A 22,452-nucleotide genomic window follows, 5' to 3' on the forward strand; every position below is an offset into this window, starting at 1 on the left:
AGGTTCTTGTGGAAAAATAGCTTAAAAAATTTCCAGCTGACAACGCTTGCAGCAGAGTACATAGTTCCTTGGGCAACCGAGGAGGGGAGACAAGGGAAACACACAGCAGTTCCAACAGAGGTAAGGCAACACTCTCCAAGGCCTGGGACAGTTTCATGACAAACAGCCAGCAACCTCACCCTGATGCGAGGCCTAGTGTCACAAGGAGAGAAATGTTTTGGAAGATGGTGAAGAAGTACGTAGCAGACCGTGTCAGTGTCCTCAATGATCCCTCTGTGCCTTACAACTATTGGGTGTCCAAGCTGGACACGTGGCATGAACTGGCGCTCTACGCCTTGGAGGTGCTGGCCTGCCCTGCCGCCAGTGTTTTGTCAGAACGGGTATTTAGTGCTGCTGGGGGCATAACAACTGATAAGCGCATCCGACTGTCAACTGAAAATGCTGACAGGTTGACTCTTATCAAAATGAACAAGACCTGGATTGCCCCTGACTTCTCTACTCCACCAGAGGAAAGCGGCTGAACATAAAGGCACTTTAAATGTGGCTTTTATGGTGTATTGAATACACTGTATTCCCATGCACCTCTTCCACCACAAAAAAAGGGTATATCGTTCAATCTTCCTTTTCTCGTCCTCCTCCTCCTCCATCATATCAATGTGCTTATTAGGCTGCCCTCGCTCCTAATGTTTTAGAGGTTCAGCTTAGCAGCAGGCCCTCAACCATAATTGTTTCGATAGTCAGCTCAGCAGCAGGCCCTCAACCATAATTGTTTTGATAGTCAGCTCAGCAGCAGGCCCTCAACCATAATTTCTTCGATGGTCAGCTCAGCAGCAGGCCCTTAACCATAATTTTTTCGATGGTCAGATCAGCAGCAGGCCTTCGCCCCCAAATTTTTTAGATGGTCAGCTCAGCAGCAGACCCTCACCCCTTGCTCCTAATGTTTTTGAGGGTCACCAGCAGGCCATCAATCATAATTTTTCAAGGGTGTGTATGATGTCCTCCTTTATGTGTAATAAAGGGTGTATTGGAGTGCTGGTTCCTTGTCATTTTTGGCAGCCCTTTCACTTAGTGCATAGGCTTTATGAGTGTAGGAGTCCCACTACCTGAACATTTGTACCACAATGTGAATAAGGCCCTCCTTTATGTGATATACAGTTTGTATCAGAGTGCCTCTTCCTTGTCATTTTTGGCAGCACTTGCACTTTATATACAAATAAATATATAGGAAAGAATGTTTCCTAACAATTTTTCCTGTAAAATCGATTTTATCTTCGGTTTTGTGCGTATTATTGTCAGTCTGTAAAATTGGCGTACTACTCGGACAACATCGTTCCCAGCAGGGACTTGGGAGTCAAAAATGCATCCAGACATCCTCCCCATGCTGTTCCCGAACCATTTTAGTGGTGTTTCCATCAATTTCTGACCTTTTCATGTGAACCAGACACCCTCCTCTCTTCAGAGCAGGGGGTGCCTGGTTTAATGCTCGGGTTCTCCTATTGACTTCCATTGTGCTCAGGTGCTTGGTAGCACCCAAGCTTTTTGGTACCTGATCAACACTAATGAGAACTATGAGATCAGGAGATCAGAGTTACGGAGCCGACAGCTGCCTGACGGGAAATGGTATAAACACAGAGCCTGTTACTAGAGAATCCTAAGGTTGTACAGAGAAAATGTCTAGCTCAAAAGATTAGTACAATGCAGTAATTAAAAATTGCCCCAAAAAGTGTATGACCAGTATGAGCTACAGGCCACATCACCGTGAGAACAAGCTAAACAACTCTGAAGTCCTACATGTGTTATACATCCCTAAGGAAGAGGGTGGTGACCCGAAGTATGAAATGTCCAGAGCTAAAGGAGTTCCCAATAGTGTAAATGGCAGTAGGTGACCAGTTTTTAGCAATAACATGCAAAAACAGGGTCCACTTTAAGTGGACATGAAAAAAAATTAATAGTTCCTCCCATATTAGGAGAAAGAGGATTAAAGAGAAAATTTGGTAATCAACTGATTGCTGTTCAGTCACACAGATACTCATGAGCCTGGAGTAGTAGGGACAAGCCTTCTTTGAGATCTCAAAGAGATCCCAGGCAAATAAAAGTTAGGATGGTTTCTGATTGTTTTATTCTGTGGCGACTTTGGCTTGGTAGTTACTTGCTACATGGTCAGGAAGTTGGGGAGCGTAGAAGTTCTGATCAGCAGACATCCATGAGAGCATTTACAAATAAATCCATAATTTATTGTTAAAATTATATATTTGTTTTTTAACGATTTAAATTTACGCTGCTTTACACATGTTTACATGTTAGGTCTCCTGCTGCCCTAGCAACCCATTGGCAAAAGACCTGTCTAGCTACCTGCTCAGTAACTGCTGTCTATATTGACTGTGGCTTTTAAAAGGTTGAATATATGGCAGCAGAGGTTTGTTGACTCTCTTCTGTTAAAACTTGGAGTCTGGCTATAAATCACTGCCAACATCTTGTGGTGATCATAAAAGGCACAGCATGTGAGCCTGTGCGATCATTGTGAGTTACACGTATGACATGGTGCTCCATGACATTCCATTACATACATGTGCATCATCATTCGGGAAGGTGTTAAAAGGGTTGTAAAGGATTAGAAAAACTAAGCAGCTTGGCTCTACTGAAGTGAAGGGGAGAACCTCAATACTGCATACAACCTGTGATCAGGTATGGCACTTTTTTTTGCTGGAAAGCAACTACGATTTTCAAATCTTAGATAGCAATTTTAAGTTACACAGCAGAAGATATCCTGAGGAAGCAGGTCCTAAAACAGAGCTCCATATCTGCCATATTCACATGATCTGAACATTAAAATGGCTTTTCTCCAGTGCAAGATTTTAGATGTTCCAAAAGACTTGTTTCATGGTTATAGAACTTCCTAAATAATGTACATCAATATGACATCTCTCCTGTGTGAATTTTCACATGTCTCACAAGACCTGCTCTCTGTCTAAAACATTTCCCACATTCGGAACATGAATATGGCTTTTCCCCTGTGTGAATTCTCAAATGTATCACAAGAGCTGATTTATAGCTAAAACATTTCCCACATTCTGTGCATGGAAACGGCTTCTCTCCTGTGTGACTTCTTAGATGTTTCTCAAGATCTGATTTATGGATAAAACATTTCCCACATTCAGGACATAAGTATGGCTTCTCTCCTGTGTGAATTCGTACATGCTCCGCAAGACTTGATTTTTTACTAAAACATTTCCCACACTCAGGACATGAATTTGGCTTCTCTCCTGTATGAGTTGTCAGGTGTTTCATGAGATCTGATTTAGTATTAAAACCTTTCCCACATTCCGAACACGAATATGGCCTCTCCTGTGTGTGAATTCTTAGATGTTTCATTAGAGTTGATCTATGGCTAAAACATTTCCCACATTCTGAACACGAATTTGGCTTCACTCCTGTGTGAGATTTCTGATGTACAACAAGAACAGCCTTCTGACTGAAACATTTCCCACATTCTGAACATGAAAATGGCTTCTCTCCTGTGTGAATTCTCTGATGTATCACAAGAGTTGACTTCTGAGTAAAAGATTTCCCACATTCTGAACATGTAAATGGCCGCTCGTTGATGTGAATTCTCTCATGCCTAGAAAGATTACATTTCTTTTTAAAAAGCTTTCCACATTCAGGGCATGCAAACATTTTTCCCAGTCCATGTTCTGTTATATTTTTGCCAAATTTTGATTGATTATCATCTACTTCATACAAAGTATGTTCCTGGAAGCCTTCTATCCACTCTTCACCTGGAAAAAGACGCAAAATAATTGACATTTTATCTTTTTTTTTTTATAATTCATACAATGAGACATATCTAAACTCTGTAAAAAAGATCATCAGCCCATCTAAACCTCCCACAGATCTGGCGAGCAAACACGTTTGTTGGCAACTTTTATCTGAGTGTAAAAATGTACACTGGTGAACTGCATATTGGACCCTGTAAACAGATTACGTGCTGCTGATAAACTTGTTATAATGTTGATCAGGCCCCGTTGAGGTTCAGCAGTGGGCCCTCTAAAAGGACCCTTGGACGCAAAAAGTGTCAAAAAAAGTGGTGTGTCAATAATGTCCGCCATTGTTGTTTACACTTTACATTTCTGATATTAAACTAGCGCCATATTATTCTATGGGTCAGTATAATTATGGCAATACCAAATCAGTATAGTTGTTATGGCGATACCAAATAAGTATAATTTTATTTTACTACTTTTGCATAATTATAGCACAGTCTGCAATTTATAAGAACAAAATAAAAGACACGACTTATGAAAGTCTCTTACCATCCACTGACACTGATAAGGGGATCTCTGCTCCACTTGTTGTTCCGCCATAACTTTCCTGCAATCCCACATTCAGGACATGAGAAAAATTACAAAGGAACCTTAGGTTATCTGATATCCAGATGAAGGTCAAATCCCTGGAAGCCATGAACCAACAAGATCAACATTTAACTGAACCTTCTTTCCTCCAGCCAAAGAACGGTCACTCCTGTCTGTTGTGGTGACCTCCCTGTGAAATCTGTATTTCTTACATTTACAGTATATATTTGCACATTTTTTCATATACCCCTTTAGATGTCTTCTGAGGCTAACTAAATGGTATTACTTCTCCAGACTTTTATCACATTTATTTCTCTTCTTTGAACTTTTTATAGTTCTGCTACCCAAAATTGCATTTCATGTTCAAGATAGGCTGCACTAATGTTTTGTAAAGCAGTAAGATTATGTCCGCAACTCTTTAAATAGAATCAGAATTGTGCTTTAGGAGCAGCTGATTGGCATTGTGCTGTTATCAAGTCATTGATTTACATCCATCCACACTGAATCTTAATTTCAAAGTGGATGTTCAAGAAGGGGAAAGCAAAACACAATCTTTCATGGAACCAGAAACCATATACAGCATATACTCCACTGCTGGATAAGTTTAGCAGAGAAAATTATCACCTGATGATCCAGTGGGACATTTTGCTTTTCTTCTAAACAATCCTGAGAATATAGAGGACTGGAACATCTCTGTGGTGATTTTATTTTACTTGACCCATCTATAGAAAATAAACAGTGATGCAGATTTACAGGTCCTACAGAGAGAGTAAAATCTGAACTAAGATTTATTAAAGGGGCTCAGGCTGGATAATAAATCTGGAGCAAGGATAGACATTTTTGTCTATAAAAATTATTGGTTGCCTTACTATAATATAGAATTTTACGCCAGAATTGTAGTGAACTTTTGGCACTAAATCTCTCATGTTAGACCACACACCATTTCCATGCAATGCTACACCCCTTCCATTAAGCCACACTTCCTTTTTGAGTGAGACAGAATAAACTTTAGCCAAGCTACACCAATCTGTAACTCTTTTTAGACCATTTCTAGGCACAGGCATGTTAGTAAATCTGCCTGTTATCTATGTGTGATGATCAGATGATGGGTGAATCTAGGTGATCCTCAAACTTGGTCTCCTCTATAATGAAGGAAGGTCTCCTCTTACCAGGTGATGAAAGGTGCTGGTGATCCTTCATCATGACGTCCTTGTACATATCCTTGTGTCCTTCTAAATACTCCCACTCCTCCATGGAGAAATAGACAGTGACATCCTGACACCTTATAGGAACCTGACACACACAATCATACAGTCATCCTCCAGACATCTTCTTGGCGTTATTGTATAATGTCCCAGCATTCCCAGCAGCGCTCACCTCTCCGGTCAGCAGCTCAGTGATCCTGGTGGTAAGTTCTAGGATCTTCTGCTCATGTATCAGTGAATGAGGTGGAGGCTCGGTGATGGCTCCTGGGGTCCTGCTCCATTCTCCTGACACATGGGGTGTCACACACTCACCAGACGACTTCTTCACTACTGTGTAATCCTGTGTATGGGGAGACACCGATCACTACATGTATTCTAAGAGTCCTTCACCTTTCCAGTCATTTCCCTGTATTATTAATAGAAATAAGAGTGATGTGATGTGAGACTCTCACCTCTCCAGTTATCAGGTAGATGATCTCTAGGGTGAGGTCCAATATCCTCGCAGCCATGAGGTTTCTGTCCTCGTCCATCCTTGGTAGGTCACTGATGAAAAGCAGCATTATCTTCCAAAGAAAATGTATCTTTGAGACTCATGTATCTAAGGGATAAAGAGGATTTAGCTCAAAATTACATTTTGGTAAAACATTTTAGATGATATTAGTGTCTGAGCACCAGAAGGACAAAGCAACCATCAGTTCCCTGCCTCACCATTTGGTGATTTTTTCGTCATACAGGCGTTTGAATGAAATCATCACGGCATCTGCAATGTTCCGCAGGAACAAGAGTGACCAGAAGAGTCCAGGTCAGCATCGCAGGATGCCATTATGGGACTGGGGCCAGGTGAGAATGTTTACACTATGGGGGCACAGAGCGTGAGACACCACATACACAGGGCAGAGCACAAGACACAGACCATGAGGCACTATATAAAGGGGGCAAACATATGGCACTATATACAGGGGGCACAGCGCATGAGGCACCATATACAGACAGCACAGAACATATGTCACTATATAAAGGGGCACAAAGCTTGAGCATAATATTCATGATGGACACAGAGCTAAAAGGGGCACATTCTGTGGCAATATATACAGCGACACAGAGTATGAGGCATTATAAAAGGGGCATAAGGCACCATATACATGGGGCACAGAGCATGATGTACTACAGTATATACATGGGGCACAGAACATGATGCACCGTATACACATAGCGTGTGGCACTAGCTATAGGCTAAATGAGTATGTGGCAGTATTTTTAGGGAGCGCCAAGCATTATGGCATCTTTAGGGGCACTGTGTGCGTGCTGCTTTATTTTCAGGGGACATAATATGTGACATGACTGTGTTCAGGGGCGCAATGTTTGTTGCTATTATATTCAGGGTACAGTGTGTGGCATTAAGAGAAGTTCGTATTAGCAAATATGGTGCAGAAGTGTTGAAAAAGAAAGGAATGGCAGAGATAAGTCATGGCTAGGAGAAGTCATCATGGTGGTCTGAACTGGATGGAAAGAAAAGTAGAAAGAGAATAACTACAGAGGAGATGTCACCTCTAAGTCACAAAATATAAATGTTTATTCTGCCAATGACTGTGTCTGATCAGTCCTGTAGTCATTTGTATGGCCTACAGCATGATGTTTTATGAAACAACTCCCAGCATACCTACATATCTATTCAGGCTACAGTTTGACTATGTAATGTTATATGTACTATGCTTGGTTCTAGTGCTATAGTTATGCTATGAAATTGATTTGAGTGCTGTATTAATGTGCTTGGTGCTGGCGCTGTAATGATAAGCTTGGTTCTGGTGTTGTATTAATGTTAAGATCTTGGTTCTTGAGCTGTATTTATGTTATTTAGTTGGTTCTTGAACTGTGTTTATGATTTTTGGTTGGTTCTAGTGCCGTATTTGTTTGCTATGCTTGGTTCTGGGGCTGTATTTATGCTATGAGTGTTACAGATCAAGCGTACTGACAAGAAGGGTGCTATTCTGGCGCTTCTCCAGTATTCACTCTTTAACCCCTGTACAGAGATGTGGACTTCGCTGCAGGTTAGCCACTAGACTGCTACTTCCTTGGATGCTCCCGGTATACTTAGCAGCTTACTATCAGACTCAGGAACTCTGGTGCCAGGCACAAGGAACACAGGCATGGCATGATACAGAAACAGAGAACAGGAATATCCAAGATAAACAGAAATGCAGGCAGCAAACAAGACAGGGAACAGTGGCAGACAAACTGATCATGGACCCAGACATCATGAACTAGACACATACTACAGGAATGGACTACTGGAACTAGGAACTGTACAGACATAACAGACCGAGCAAGACGGACTTCAAGGACTGGAGACAGTTCAGACACAGCAGATATTGCAGAACATGAACTAGGAGACTCAGACAGATTCCATACAGATCAAGGCAAAGCTTGGTTCAACCGACAAGAAAAACATGACATGAATGCAAAACCTAGGCAGGTCATAGCACTCAAGAGACAAATCCAACACAGACAAAGAACTCAGGGACTAATATAGCAGACTGAAATGAACACATTAGACAGACAGATGCCTACGAACAGAAAGAGACATTAACCGGTACAAGACACACGCAGCATACAGCAAGCAAGGGCTTTTGGAGAGGAGAGACACATAAAATGGGCATGTTCACACCACAAGTATCTGCAGCCAGTACGCATGAGACAGAGGGAGATGTGCACTGCCACACCGACACATGGCACTAGATACACACCCATAGGTATCTGGCATCCAGCCTAAACGGCACACAGTGGAACATGTGAACAGATATCATAACAATAAGCTTGGGTTTTGGTGCTGTAATCATATTATGAGCTTGATTCTGATACTGTATTTATGTAATGAGCTTGGTTTGGCACCATATCTATGCAACTACTGTTTCTTAAAACACAGATTGGCCACACCCCTCAAAAATGACACTCCCATTTTTGACACTACCTGCTGTGCGAGTATTATCCTCTCAAGTAGGGATGAGCGAACCCAATGTTTTTTAGGTTTGGGTTCGGTGTTCGGAATTCCGTTATGGATTCCGTTAGCTCGGAATATGACAGAATTCTTTGACGGAATGCAAAACGGAAGCCTTTTAGAGACATTCCATTTATCATTAAGTCTATGGGCAGCATAACGGATCTGTCTGGTTACCGTTATGCAGGACAGGACTTTGTTTTCCACCCTGCATAACCAAAACCAGGCGGATCCGTTATGCTGCCCTTAGACTTCTATTATGACAGAATGCAAAACGGAAAGCCTCTTAAAGGCTTCCATTTGGATTTCCATCATAGGATTCCTTTATATTCCATGCTAACGGAATCTATAATGGAATTCATCCACCGCCCGAACGCCGAACCTGAAAACGTCGGGTTTGCTCATCCCTACTGTCAAGGGTGCTCCTATGTTGACATCTCTACTATTGAGGTGTGTGAATAGATACAAGAAAAAATCCAGACCTGAGTGATAGAATAAAGCTAAGACTCCATGGTGTATGGTTATAAATATATAAAGGGGTTGTGCCAAGATTTCAAGGTGTCCCCTATCACACGATAGGAGATAACTAACTGATCACTGGTGGGATCCCCACTGATCCCAAGGATGGGGGTCAAGGTCCCTATGAAGTAAAGCCCTCTGCCCTCTCTGAAGGTCCCATACACATAAAACGGGAGCACCAGGGGACATGTGCAACACGAGGACAAGAGAATAGGACCCCCATTCTATGGTAGGGGACCCAGCGAACTGTGGATAGGATCGAAAACCGGAAAACTTGGCACAACCACCTTAATATAAGTGATGAGTTACAATTTAAGAGGTAGTGGACAACAAATGGACTTACCACCTTCCTGGTTCATTTATCCACCTTAGGGTCAAATGTTTTTATTATCCATATTGGAAATTATTCTCCCACTGATAAGCCCTAGTGCTCCTCCACCAGTCCTCTAAATGTACTAGAGCTCCAAGGTTTGTTATTCAGCTGGTAGAAACTCTTCCATTCATCAGAAATAAAAAACAATCCAACTTCTTCCTTACTAACAGGAAGTCCCAGAAACAGGAAGTGACATCATGCTGACAAGGCATATTAGGTCAGCTTTCGTTCAACCTACCATTATCAATTGATTAAACAGGATCTAGAATCGTCCTCTGGCGGCGTTTTATCGACGACATTTTGTTTATAGGGGGGGGGGGATAAATTGCAAGAATTTTTAATAGATATTAATAAAAATGAATTTTATTTAGAGTTCACCCTAACTTTTAGTGATAAAGAAATGACTTTTTTGGATTTATTAATATACATCGAAGGAGGTAGGATCTATACAAAAACGTTTAACAAGCCCACTGATGCAAACAGTTTTATTGCTAGGTAGAGTTGTCATTTACCGCGCTGGTTATAGAATGTCCCAAGGAGCAAATTTTTAAGGATTAAAAGAAACTGTACAGAAACAGAAGAATATAAGAAGGAGGCAGAATTTATGCAGAAGAAATTTGTATATAAAGGCTCTGGGAAAGGAAAATTAATGCAACAAAGGAAAGAAGTAGGCCAATTAAACAGACAAAATTTACTGAAAGAGAAGGAGACAATAAAAGAAACATAAGAAGAAAAAATATCAATTCCCTCACTAATTATACCCTATAATAGCCAAGCGCCAAAGTTCAGAAGAATAATCAAAAAGCATTGGAACACCCTTAAGGGGGATAAAGTAATTGGGAAATTCATCCTAGTAGAGCCGAAATTTGTATTTCGCAAGGCTAGGAACATAGGGAATTTAATTGCATCTACTAGTAAATGTACAGGAACACAAAATGGCCGGGGAAAACAGAATAAAAAAGAAGGCCAATTACGTGGATTTTTCCCGTGTAAAAAATCCATGGGATGTAAGAAAGTACGGGGGGACAACATTACAACAAATGTAGAAAGCACAGTAAATTCATACAGCCAGGACATCAAGCAATTTATAACCTGCAACAGTAGCGGTATAATATATATAATAACCTGCCCTTGCAACAAAATATATGTTGGCTGCACAAAGAGACAACTAAAGAAAAGGATCGGGGAACATGTATATAACATACAGCGAAAACATGAAGGACATCCTCAGTCACGTCACTACAGAGAGAAACATAATGGGAATTTTTCTGGCTCTAATTTTTGTGGAGTGGAATTGGTCGGGAAGAATAAAAGGGGCGGAGATTTCATAAAAGAAATAGATTTTTAATATGGATGCCTTGATACCAAACGGCCTAAATGCTGAAATAGAGCTCTTTGCGTTCGAGTAAGGCAGCACTGTAGGGGTTAAAGAGGAACACCTATGGAGTGCATAAATAGGGAGCACTAGAAGAGCCCTGTTATACTCCCTGAGGAAGGACAGCATCTGTCCGAAACGCGTTGGAGGTTTTTTGGCACCTGCAGCATTCCGTAGCTGCAGGAGTGACGTCACTAGTGCTTTGAATAAGAGCAACTAGCATACTCCTTTCTACACAGCATCGCGTCACCGTTTGGGGAGCACGCTGTTAACCTGAAAAAACATACCTACTAGTGGTGAGAGCCTGGACTCGCAACAAGAAGACACGAACTCCAGCACAGAAGCGCTGTTTTGGAAAGTGAACGCTTTAGGATCGTGTGGTACGGCGGGGAAGATAAGCCATAATGTACATTAGCAATCGCATTCTTCTTTACCCACCTCCCACTGCACTATATAATATACCTCATTCTAGGTACAAACCTCGTGCGCTGTATCACATAGATTGCATGCCAGTATCTAGAATTACCTAAGGGTATACCAACCTTGCAAGTTCACAAAGATCATTTATAATGGGCTCCCAATCAAGTAGCTGACCAGAGGAACTGTCATGTGTCATAAAGGCAGGATGTTTGTGTTCCACAGACAGGAAGTGACATGTGTTCCAACTACTGGAAGCATGTGTTCCACAGACAGGAAGTAACATATGTTCCATATACAGGAAGTCTATGTTCCACAGACAGGAAGTGACATGTGTTCCACAGACAGGAAATGACATGTGTTCCACAGACAGGAAGTGATGTGTTTTTTACATGCGAAGTCTGGGCTCTATGGATAGGAAGTGTCATGTGTTCCAAATACAGGAAGTATGTGTTCCACAGACAGGAAGTTCCTTTGTATTCCAAATATAGGAAGTCTATTTTCCACAAATAGGTAGTTTTGTGCCTCAAACAATGTATAGAATAATTTCTAGATTCAAAAAATGCAACTGATAAAGTCTCAAAATAATATACTGTATATAACGCTAAATTTCAGATCTAAGAGAAGGACATCTGCTTTAGTCCATCTAGTATTCCATATCTCCCTGAACTTTTTAAAGATTTGTATAAGTTTGTGAGAAAACAGATTACTAAAATGCATTATGACTTAAAAATGGTTAATGCTTTTAATAAGGTCCCTGTTGTCAGCAGTGGTAACAAAAGAGGTATTCTATAGGTTGAATTGAAAGTTGTGGTCAATATCTAATCACACATCCAATCATGAAAGAGCAAAAAATCATCTTATAGCTTTTATCCTCTTGCAACTTTCTACAGTAAGATACTTAAAGGAATATTTTCTATATGGCTATACAGTGCACGTGCAGTGTGCCACTCAGTGAAGGTCGTGGGGACTTCAAATTTTTGTATGTGTTTATTAACTGTATTTCTGTATTTAGGAAAAACAATTGGAGAGATCAGCTCACCTCTGTTACCCTCAAGGTAGGTGCACCAACCAGAATTTGAGATCACCCCTCAAAAATGGAATAAACAGTGGAAAAGATGTGGGTTGTCACTCGTATGTGGAGATATAGGAAACAATTTATTTCATAAAACTTACAATAAAATCACAATAAAAAATGGCAATATAATATAAATGTAATACAATGCAGTGGGGAACCATTAACAATTCACAATTAATTTAGGCTGAGACTGATAGCCCCAATATCCTCACTTTGATTTTCCGCGAAAATCCTGAAAATTCCCTTTAATTTTAGGAGGAGGAAAATTGTGTGAGGCTGTCAGCCTCTGCCCAACTTTACAATAATCTCCTATAACTGTACAAATGCGAAATAACACACTTCTATGTATTGAATATGTCACTTATGGTGAAACCTGTGGTTATAATGCGCTTATATCTTTAAATGCCGCTGGGTATTTAATATCGATCCAGCATATATCCAAGGATAATAGTCCAAACGTGCAATGTTTCTTCTATATTCACTGATCTTCATAGAATATATGCAGTCTCTTTAGTATCTATGGGATACTGCTATAGTTGTTAAAGGCAGGTCCTTGATGTGTCTCTGGATTCTATTTGCTATTTTCCCTTAAAAAGTCTTAATAATACTTCACAAGTTTTTTACCCACACTGTGGGCTTACCTTTGCCTGTATTTCTTTGACTTGCTGGAACTTGCGAATAGAGTTACGCTCCGTTATGTGTGCCGGCGTCCCGGCTATGGAGTTGGTCGCGTCCCACGTGTCTCTCAGCTGATTACAGGATCCGATTTAGTGAGAGGATCACGTGCTTTCCAGGCGCATTGTATTACATTTATATTATATTGCCATTTTTTATTGTGATTTTATTGTAAGTATTTCTGTATTTAGCTGCAATTCCTATTAGCAGGCTGTTAGAGGGCATTACATTTATTCGCCCCTAGGTGGTGCTGGCGCCACTTATATATAGCTGGGGTTGGTTGTTGGTTGTGGAGAGGAGAACAGTGTAGAAGGAAGAGAGATCAGTGTAGTTAGGTGTTGAGAGGAGCAAAACAGGCCTAGTCCACCATGTAGCTGCCATATTAGCCTCTTGGCTCTGGCCAGGTTAAGGGAGCACCAAGAACAGGAACCTAAAAGTACCTGGACACAACCAGATGATTAATGCACAAAATTATCCTTTACCACATGCCTCTATGGACATAGTGGACCGTAATTCTTCAGTGAGCATCCTTTCCAAAGAATGGAGCAGAAGACTGATGTCTGCCATTAGGGAGCCGCCCTGTGGATTGCTAATTACAAGTAAGAGTTTATTATATCCAGTACCTGAGTGCTAGAGTGTGGGCAAAGTGTAGACAGATGTAGAGAGAAGGAAAACTCCTCAAATTGCAATTGCCAAGCCTGTTGCAGGGAAATCAGCTGAACCAATATTTATATTATTGCTTTTCCATATGAATGAACTGTACTGACTACCTGAAGACAGAGAATTGATCAAGTAAAGTTCAACTGTTTTACTGCTACTGACTCCTCATTCTTCCTACCACCTTCATTTGCACCTAGCGGAACAACCGGGGTCCCAGCCTCCAAAGCACCCTACAAACATCTACACCATCAAGGGCACCTCAACTACCATCTGGCTGGTGATCCCTGTACAAGGAAGTGCCCCAGAGGATTTAGTGCTGTCTTCCCTATCACTGCATGCCGGCCCAGGGAGGCTCTGCTAACCTTGAGTACAAACTACTGCTATCCCCATCGGCCCACCGTACCTCACGTGTTGCCCCTGAGTACTCGGTCGCTGCACATGGTTTGGCACAATATACTGACAGCATGCTTCAGTGACTGTTAATGGGATGGACTGTGGTTATAGCACAGATCTCAGACCAATCCATCCATGGAATGAAAAATGGTGGTGATAATGCGATTTCTCAGGTGACCGCTATCTTAGCCGTCCACAGCTGCATCCTCTTCTGCATAGATGCTGGACTGTATGTAGCTGAACCTGTCCAGTGACTGTGCAGAAGTCAAGCAGAGCCAAGAAAAGTCATCAGGGATGGGTCTGCTGCAGTTCTGTGCTATTTAACTGTTTCCCAAAATGCACCCTACATGCAGGGCGCATGTTGGATCTTTAAAGATGACATTTTCTCCTCCGCTGAGCTGGTGTCTGTTGTTTTACACAGCAGACACCCGGAGGCACGGTCTGTGATCGTCAATAACGCCAATCATGAACTTTAACTCTTCAGCTGTGCTCCGGGGGCGCAAACGGCTCTCCCCTGCCGATATTGAGTGATCTAAGGCCTGTCACCATGGTGTTCCTATGAGCCCTGCCTGTGTTTGCTCATTCATCAGGTGATCAGTGGAACCTTTACATAAGGTAATTATCTGGAGCAAATGTTCATACAAATGTTAGTTCCCAATAATTGCCCCATGTAAATGAGCCTAAAAGGGGCATCTGGCAGCAGATTTTTACCTATGAAACTGGCTGCATGTGCTCTTGGCAGCTGAAGACACCTGTGGTGTTCCCATGTTCATCTGTCCTCATTGCTGAGAAAAATTATGTTTTAATATATGCAAATGAACCTCTAGGAGCAACAGGGGCGTTGCAGTTCCTCCTAGAGGCTCTACTCTCTCTGCAACTTCGACCTCCTCTGCACTTTGATTGACAGGATCAGGCAGAGAAAACGTCGTCCTGTCTTTTGAGGATCCGCCTTCACACGGTCAGTATTTGGTCAATATTTGATCAGTATTAATAAGTAGGGTTGAGCGAACCCGAACTGTAAAGTTCGGGTTCGTACCGAACTTTAGGATTTTTGGACCCCTGACCCGAACATTTCCGTAAAAGTTCGGTTTCGGTGTTCGCCGCTTTCTTGGCGCTTTTTGAAAGGCTGCACAGCAGCCAATCAACAAGCGTCATACTACTTGCCCCAAGAGGCCATCACAGCCATGCCTACTAATGGCACAGCTGTGATTGGCCAGAGCAGCATGTGACCCAGGCTCTATGATCATTTTCTGGGGTTTTAAAAACACACAATTTTTTTAAGAAAACAGTATTTTCCAGATCTGCAAGTGTTAAATTCAAGTTTAATATATACAGCTTTCATATTCTGTTAGCAAACAAAGACTTTTTTGGCAATCTACAACATCTGTATTAGTCAGTGTGAAATTTAAGGTAGAAATACACCCATCAATTTCTGGGGTTTGAAAAACACTCTTTTGACAAAAAAAACTATTTTCAGGCCTTGCAGCATCAGCACGTGTGAAATTACAGGCTTATATACTGCTGTCAAATTCAGTTTTTAAACAAACACTCATTTGGGCACAAAAAATTTAGTTGGCAGCCTTTGATGCAGATGTCATTGTAAGATACACCCTTAATACATTAGGGTTACATTACAGAGATTTTATATACCGCCATTTGGTGCACCAATATTGAATTCAGCCCTACACTGGTTCAGGCCCTGTGAGATACCTCCTCTACATACAGGGAATTGAATTAGGCATTTGAAATACAGCCATTTGAAATACAGCCATTTTGTGCAAAGATATATTTACTGCAGGCCTACACTGGTTCTGTCACGGATGAAGTTGCAGATAGCTGGAACTTATAAATAAACGTCCGAATGGCTTGATTCCAAACTAAGGAGCATATAGGTGAGCCCTATAAAACCCTAAGAGCTCTCCCTGACTGCTATGCATATGCAAGGGTCTCAATGGTAGACAATTGCATGCCCACGTACCTAAGACTGCGTGACACCTCCTCTCACGGGAAAGACGTGATGACGCAGATGTAGTGCGTCACGCCCTCCGCGCTCCCCGTGGCTTGGCCATCCCCGCTGTTCCTGATGCCCTTGCTTCCACCTTGCCTTCATGGTGCTGCAGCCTCCTGATTTCGTTTTCTTCCCCCTAGCGGTGTCTGCTTCCCGGCTCTCCTGATCTCCTGATTCCCTGCCTTTCCACCGCCTCACCTCTGTGCTTCATTGGGATCGTCTGGATTGAGGACTTACCGACGCTACTTTGGTGTCCTGCCTGGTCCGCCTGGTCCGTCCCTTGCTTTCTCTGGACTTTTTCTTCCGCATCTGCTCTCTGGCTGGCGGGGGGGAAGTGCCGTCGGCTGAATCAGTTGGGGGGCTCCAGCTGCACCTGGGATCCTGGATGCTGCTCTCCTGGTGTCTCCCCTGGCTGTCTGCTTCCTGCTGGGGATGGGGCTCGGTTTCTCTGGACGGGTCCGTTCTGTGGTCTGGGTCCTGGCGTTGGCGGTCGCTGGAGTCTGGTCGGCTGCTCCTCCTGCTTGGGACATTTGGCTCTGTTTTTGGCAGTCCTCTCCTCCTTCGTCACCTCTGCGGTGTTTATGGGATCAAGTGGCCTCCTTAGTCGTCTGGGTGCGATCCCTGTGGACATTTGGACGGCTAAAGATCTGAACTCAAAAGCGGGTGCGATTGCTCCTTTTTCTTTCTCTCTCCCTCCTCTGGCTCCCTCACGCCCTTTGTTTCTTCATACTAACTGTATCAACTACTAACAAGGTAATTAAAAGGAGCTAAAAGTATACTGAAACATACCCAATTTATATTATATATGGGCTACTATGGAGAGAGCGTAAGAAGATAAATATAAATAAAAAAAGAAAAAAAAAAGGATAAAAAGAAAGGGGCAGCAATATAAGGAGGGAAGAGGATTTAAAAGAAAAAAAAAAAAAGGGAAAAAAAAATAAGGAGAGCAACAACAGGAGAGAAAAAAAAGGGGGAAAAGGGAAGAAGGAAAGGAAAGAAAGGGGAAAAAAAATTTAAAAAAACAGCGGGGAATGGCTCCAAAAGCTAGCAGGTGCTCGGCTGATCTTTCTGGCCAGAAAGCGGTTACTAAAACCTTTGAAGTGCAGAAAATAGACCAATTCCTCAAGTCTCCAAGGGTCAATACGAGGGGGGGTCAAAAGGAAATAGGCCCCAAAAAAATTGATAACTGCGAGGAGACGGAGAGAGAGCCACAAATTCAAAAAGCCCCTGGACACCCTCAAGGGGAGGAGGGAATGGAGGGAGAAGACACTTCCAGCGCTAATTCCTCTCCACTAAAAGAAATACTCCTGGCGGTAAAACAGAATGGGGATTTAATACAGGGTATCACAATCCAACTCGGGTCTATCCAAGTTGATGTAGGATTGATCAGAGACGATTTGGCAAAAATTCGAGATAGAGTCAGTAATGTGGAGAGCGCTATGGCTCTTATACAGAATGAATCCCAAAAAACAAATTCAGAAATCTCCTCATTAAAGATAGAGGTCAATCTTTTGAAGAAAAAGGCAGTGGATTTGGAAGATAGATCACGAAGATACAATGTGAGAATCCTGGGGGTCCCAGAGGGCGTCGAAGATAGGAATCCTATCCAATTTATACAGACGCTAATCAGGAGAACTTTGGGAGGGACTCGTTCTCTCCACTTTTTATGATAGAAAGAGCCCATCGGGTCCCAGGTGGCAGACCAATCCCTGGGAGACAACCTTATTGTTAAAATGTTGGCTTCAAGGAACAGAGATATGCTACTAAGAAGGGCAAGGGAATGCCCACCTGTTGTATATGATGGAGGCAGACTGGCCTTCTTCCCCGATTTTTCGAAAGATGTCCAAGAAAAGAGACGCTTGTTTATGATGGTCAAAAAGAGGCTAAGAGACAGTGATATTAAATATTCCCTTATGTTTCCAGCAAAACTTCGGATTATTTATAAGGACACAACCTTATTTTTTGATACCCCGGACAAAGCCGCAGACTGGCTTGATCGAAATGATATGTGATTGAAGTGGCCTTAGGGCCGATGGGGAATAATAATTGGCAGAGGGTGTCTATATCTTCATTTTCTGGTGTTATCTAGCGGGGAGGTGCCGAGTAGGGTGAGTGTGGGAGGGATGGTCATAGGAGAGAAATCTGCTACAATATGTGGTGGATTACTTGTATGGGGGGGGGGGGGATTGGGGGATAGAAGAAAGAGACAAGCGGTTTTTGATCTGACACGGACCCATCTCCCCGCAATAGTATGTTTGTTGGAAACGCACCTTACTGAGGAGACCTCCGGGGCGGTCGGCAGGGGATGGGCTGCGCACACATATCACTCCACCTTTTCTAGCTACTCCAGAGGTGTCACTGTCTATATACATAGAACGATTGATTTTGTGTGCGAGGCATCCTCTGTCGACCAGCAAGGGAGATTTGTTTATCTATACTGTAGGTTGATGGGGAGGACATGTATTTTGGCTTTTGTTTATATTCCACCGCCGTTTTCTTTTATAGTCCTCAATTCTCTTCTATCATTTATGGATAAATGGCCAGAGTGTCCAACATTGATTATTGGTGACTTCAATTGTGTTATTAATCCGGTGTTGGATAGGGTGTCTACAGGGGTCAAGGGAGATACCCCTATTCAGGGGTCTCCCTTGGCACGGTTCTGTTCTGAGGCCGGGTTCGAAGATCTCTGGGGATATTTAGGTCATGGGAAAAGGGTTTATTCATGTATTAGTAAACTAGGTAAATCTATGTCCAGAATAGACCTAGCTTTGATGAATAGAAAATATGTGAGACTTGCAAAACGAATGAAGTACGAAACAAGGTCATTCTCGGATCATTTACCCTTATTCCTCGAACTTTGTGTGACCCAGGAGAAATATATAGAGAGACCCCCATTCAGACTAAACCCGTATTGGTTATCACTAGAGGTGGGACGAATCCAATTTTTTTCGAATCCGAATCCAAAAAGGTTCTCGAATATATCGAATCTTTCGAATCTCGAATCCTACGAATCCTGTACATAATTGTGTGAACGGTGTAAGAAACAAAGTCAGACCGCATCAGTTTGTCTGAACCTCCACCTCCCAGTCACGGTCGCACCGTATATGACCGCGATGACCCCTGCTATAACCCCTGCTCCTATCACTACAGAACATACAGGGTAATGCAGCCCCATACCTCTTACATCCAGTGACGTCTCCTTTGATGTACATGTTCTCTTTCCTCCTCTTCTCCTTTCAGACCTTCAGACCAGACCACCATTTTTCAGCCATTTTTCGTCTCTGCAGTTTGACAAAAAAAATCTTAGTTTACTACTTTTCCATCATCCTCCCATCTTCTGGACAAATCATCCTAACACCCCTGATAATACTAGTACCACACAGAGCCCCCCATATAAAATACCCCTTCTTTGTGGCCTCAGTAGATTCCCCCATAGTGCCCCCCAATAATGTGCCAATAAGAAGTGGCCCCACAGTGCCACCCAATAATGTGCCAGTAAGTGTCCCCATAGATGGTCCCCCTAATCATGTGCCAGTATCAAGTGTGGAGGGCCTCTCTCCTCCCCCCATGTGCCAGTATCATAGTGCCATCTCCCCCCCAATGTGCCAGTATCATAGTGACACCTCCCCCCATAATGTGCCAGTATCATAGTGCTTCAGACGAAACGCGTTAAACCACGTATTATTAAAATGATTGACCAGAAGCCACTTGTGTAGGCGGCGTTCAATTATTTATATTTCTACATGCGATTCTGGTCGGGGGGGGGGGAATAATAGTCCCAGGTGTCTTGAGTTTATCCTGGTGACTGCCCCCCCTGTGAAGTGAGTGCATTTGATTTTATTATTTTCATTTTATAATCTCCATTTGTCAACATCACCATTATAGGGTTGTGGTGCCCTTCCTAAACTCTTGGCTCTTTTACTAGACCGAGGTGAAGGTCTTTTTTATTTCCTATATACAATTAAGAACCAAACATAATCCTCATCACGATCAGTGACTAAGGGATTTGGTGCCTAGTACGTGTTTTCTCTTTCTTTTTAACGGGTGCGAAGGGCTCCTCTTTCTTCCTCTCCGCACCGCCTCTATCTCCCCAGTATCATAGTGCCATCTCCCCCCATAATGTGCCAGTATCATAGTGCCATCTCCCCCCATAATGTGCCAGTATCATAGTGCCTCCCCCCAATTTGCCAGTAGTATCAGTGCCATCTCCCCCCATAATGTGCCAGTATCATAGTGCCTCCCCCCCAATGTGCCAGTAGTATCAGTGCCATCTCCCTCCATAATGTGCCAGTATCATAGTGCCCCCCCATGTGCCAGTAGTATCATAGTGCCTCTCACCTCTCCCCCTGGCATCCACAGATCCCCCATCCTATAACAGTGCCATCCACAGACCCCCCATGCTATAACAGTGCCATCCACAGACCCCCCCACCCCATAACAGTGCCATCCACAGACCCCCCCACCCCATAACAGTGCCATCCACAGACCCCCCCACCCCATAACAGTGCCATCCACAGACCCCCCCTACCCCATAACAGTGCCATCCACAGACCCCCCTACCCCATAACAGTGCCATCCACAGACCCCCCCACCCCTTAACAGTGCCATCCACAGACCCCCCCACCCCTTAACAGTGCCATCCACAGACCCCCCCACCCCTTAACAGTGCCATCCACAGACCCCCCCACCCCTTAACAGTGTCATCCACAGACCCCCCCACCCCTTAACAGTGTCATCCACAGACCCCCCATTGCCGCTCCAGTACAGTTATAAAATGTGTAATTCTGATTAAGGCCTCATGCACACGACCGTTGTGTGCATCCGTGGCCGTTGTGCCGTTTTCCATTTTTTTTCGCGGACCCATTGACTTTCAATGGGTCCGTGGAAAAATCGGAAGATGCACCGTTTTGCAGCAGAGACCGTGATCCGTGTATCCTGTCCGTCCAAAAAATATCACCTGTCCTATTTTTTTGACGGACAACGGTTCACGGACCCATTCAAGTCAATGGGTCCGTGAAAGAACACGGATGCACACAAGATTGGCATCCGTGTCCGTGATCCGTGGCCGTAGGTTAGTTTTTATACAGACGGATCCGAAGATCCGTCTGCATAAAAGCTTTTTCATAGCTGAGTTTTCACTTCGTGAAAACTCAGAACCGACAGTATATTCTAACACAGAGGCGTTCCCATGGTGATGGGGACGCTTCAGGTTAGAATATACTAAAAGAACTGTGTACATGACTGCCCCCTGCTGCCTGGCAGGTGCTGCCAGGCAGCAGGGGGCAGCCCCCCCACCCCCAATAGTTAACACATTGGTGGCCAGTGCGGCCGGCCCCCCCCTCCCCTGTAGTTAACTAATTGGTGCCCAGTGGGCCCCCCTCCCTCCCCTGTAGTTAACTCATTGGTGGCCAGTGGGCCCCCCTCCCTCCCCTGTAGTTAACTCATTGGTGGCCAGTGCGGCCCCCCCCCCCCCCCCCTGTAGTTAACTCATTGGTGGCCAGTGCGGCCGCCCCCCCCCCCCTCCCCTGTAGTTAACTCATTGGTGGCCAGTGGGCCCCCCTCCCTCCCCTGTAGTTAACTCATTGGTGGCCAGTGCGGCCGCCCCCCCCTCCCTCCCCTGTAGTTAACTTGTTGGTGGCCAGTGGGCCCCCCCTCCCTCCCCTGTAGTTAACTCGTTGGTGGCCAGTGGGCCTTCTCCCCTCCCTCCCCTCCTAATTAAAATCTCCCCCCTATCATTGGTGGCAGCGGAGAGTACCGATCGGAGTCCCAGTTTAATCGCTGGGGCTCTGATTGGTAACCATGGCAACCAGGACGCTACTGCAGTCCCGGTTGCCATGGTTACTTAGCAATTTGTAGAACCATTACACTTACCAGTAGGAGGAGCTCCCGGCCGGACGCAGACATCGCAGCTCACAGGTAAGTATAATGGTTCTACAAATTGCTAAGTAACCATGGCAACCGGGACTGCAGTAGCGTCCTGGTTGCCATGGTTACCGATCGGAGCCCCAGCGATTAAACTGGGACTCCGATCGGTACACTCCGCTGCCACCAATGATAGGGGGGAGATTTTAATTAGGAGGGGGAGGGAGGGGAGAAGGCCCACTGGCCACCAACGAGTTAACTACAGGGGAGGGAGGAGGGGCCCACTGGCCACCAACGAGTTAACTACAGGGGAGGGAGGGGGGCCGGCCGCACTGGCCACCAACGAGTTAACTACAGGGGAGGGGGGGGGGGCTAGCCGCACTGGCCACCAATGTGTTAACTACAGGGGGGAAAGCTGCCCCCTGCTGCCTGGCAGCACCTGACAGGCAGCAGGGGGCAGTCATGTACACAGTTCTTTTAGTATATTCTAACCTGAAGCGTCCCCATCACCATGGGAACGCCTGTGTGTTAGAATATACTGTC

The 22,452-nt window shown here is 43.9% G+C and overlaps 2 protein-coding genes across 2 annotated transcripts in view; both read right to left on the bottom strand.

Moving 5' to 3' along the window:
* LOC120994418 (zinc finger protein 182-like) overlaps positions 1-22,452 on the bottom strand; it is a 668,524-nt gene that overhangs the window by 206,588 nt on the left and 439,484 nt on the right. The gene's annotated exons all lie outside the window — the stretch shown is intronic.
* On the bottom strand, positions 1,608-11,449 carry LOC120994426 (zinc finger protein OZF-like). Its single transcript, XM_040422988.1, has 7 exons — positions 11,359-11,449; positions 6,007-6,152; positions 5,727-5,894; positions 5,519-5,642; positions 4,974-5,071; positions 4,311-4,368; positions 1,608-3,776 (listed from the first exon to the last, which is right to left on the bottom strand). Exons 2-7 carry the CDS (start codon positions 6,112-6,114, stop codon positions 2,911-2,913), a joined length of 1,422 nt encoding a protein of 473 aa, XP_040278922.1. The 5' UTR covers positions 6,115-6,152; positions 11,359-11,449; the 3' UTR covers positions 1,608-2,910.

This window comes from Bufo bufo, chromosome 3, assembly GCF_905171765.1.
Source record: "Bufo bufo chromosome 3, aBufBuf1.1, whole genome shotgun sequence".
NCBI classification, from domain to species: Eukaryota; Metazoa; Chordata; class Amphibia; order Anura; family Bufonidae; genus Bufo; species Bufo bufo.

What these genes read in the sequence shown, in the direction of transcription:
- LOC120994426 (XM_040422988.1), bottom strand. Translation starts at nt 6,114, where the DNA reads ATGCTGCTTTTCATCAGTGACCTACCAAGGATGGACGAGGACAGAAAC. An exon ending in ATGTCCCACTGGATCATCAG is followed by an intron (nt 4,369 to 4,973) that starts GTGATAATTTTC and finishes GTGGGATTGCAG; the next exon opens with GAAAGTTATGGCGGAACAAC. An exon ending in CTTATCAGTGTCAGTGGATG is followed by an intron (nt 3,777 to 4,310) that starts GTAAGAGACTTT and finishes GTCTTTTTCCAG; the next exon opens with GTGAAGAGTGGATAGAAGGC.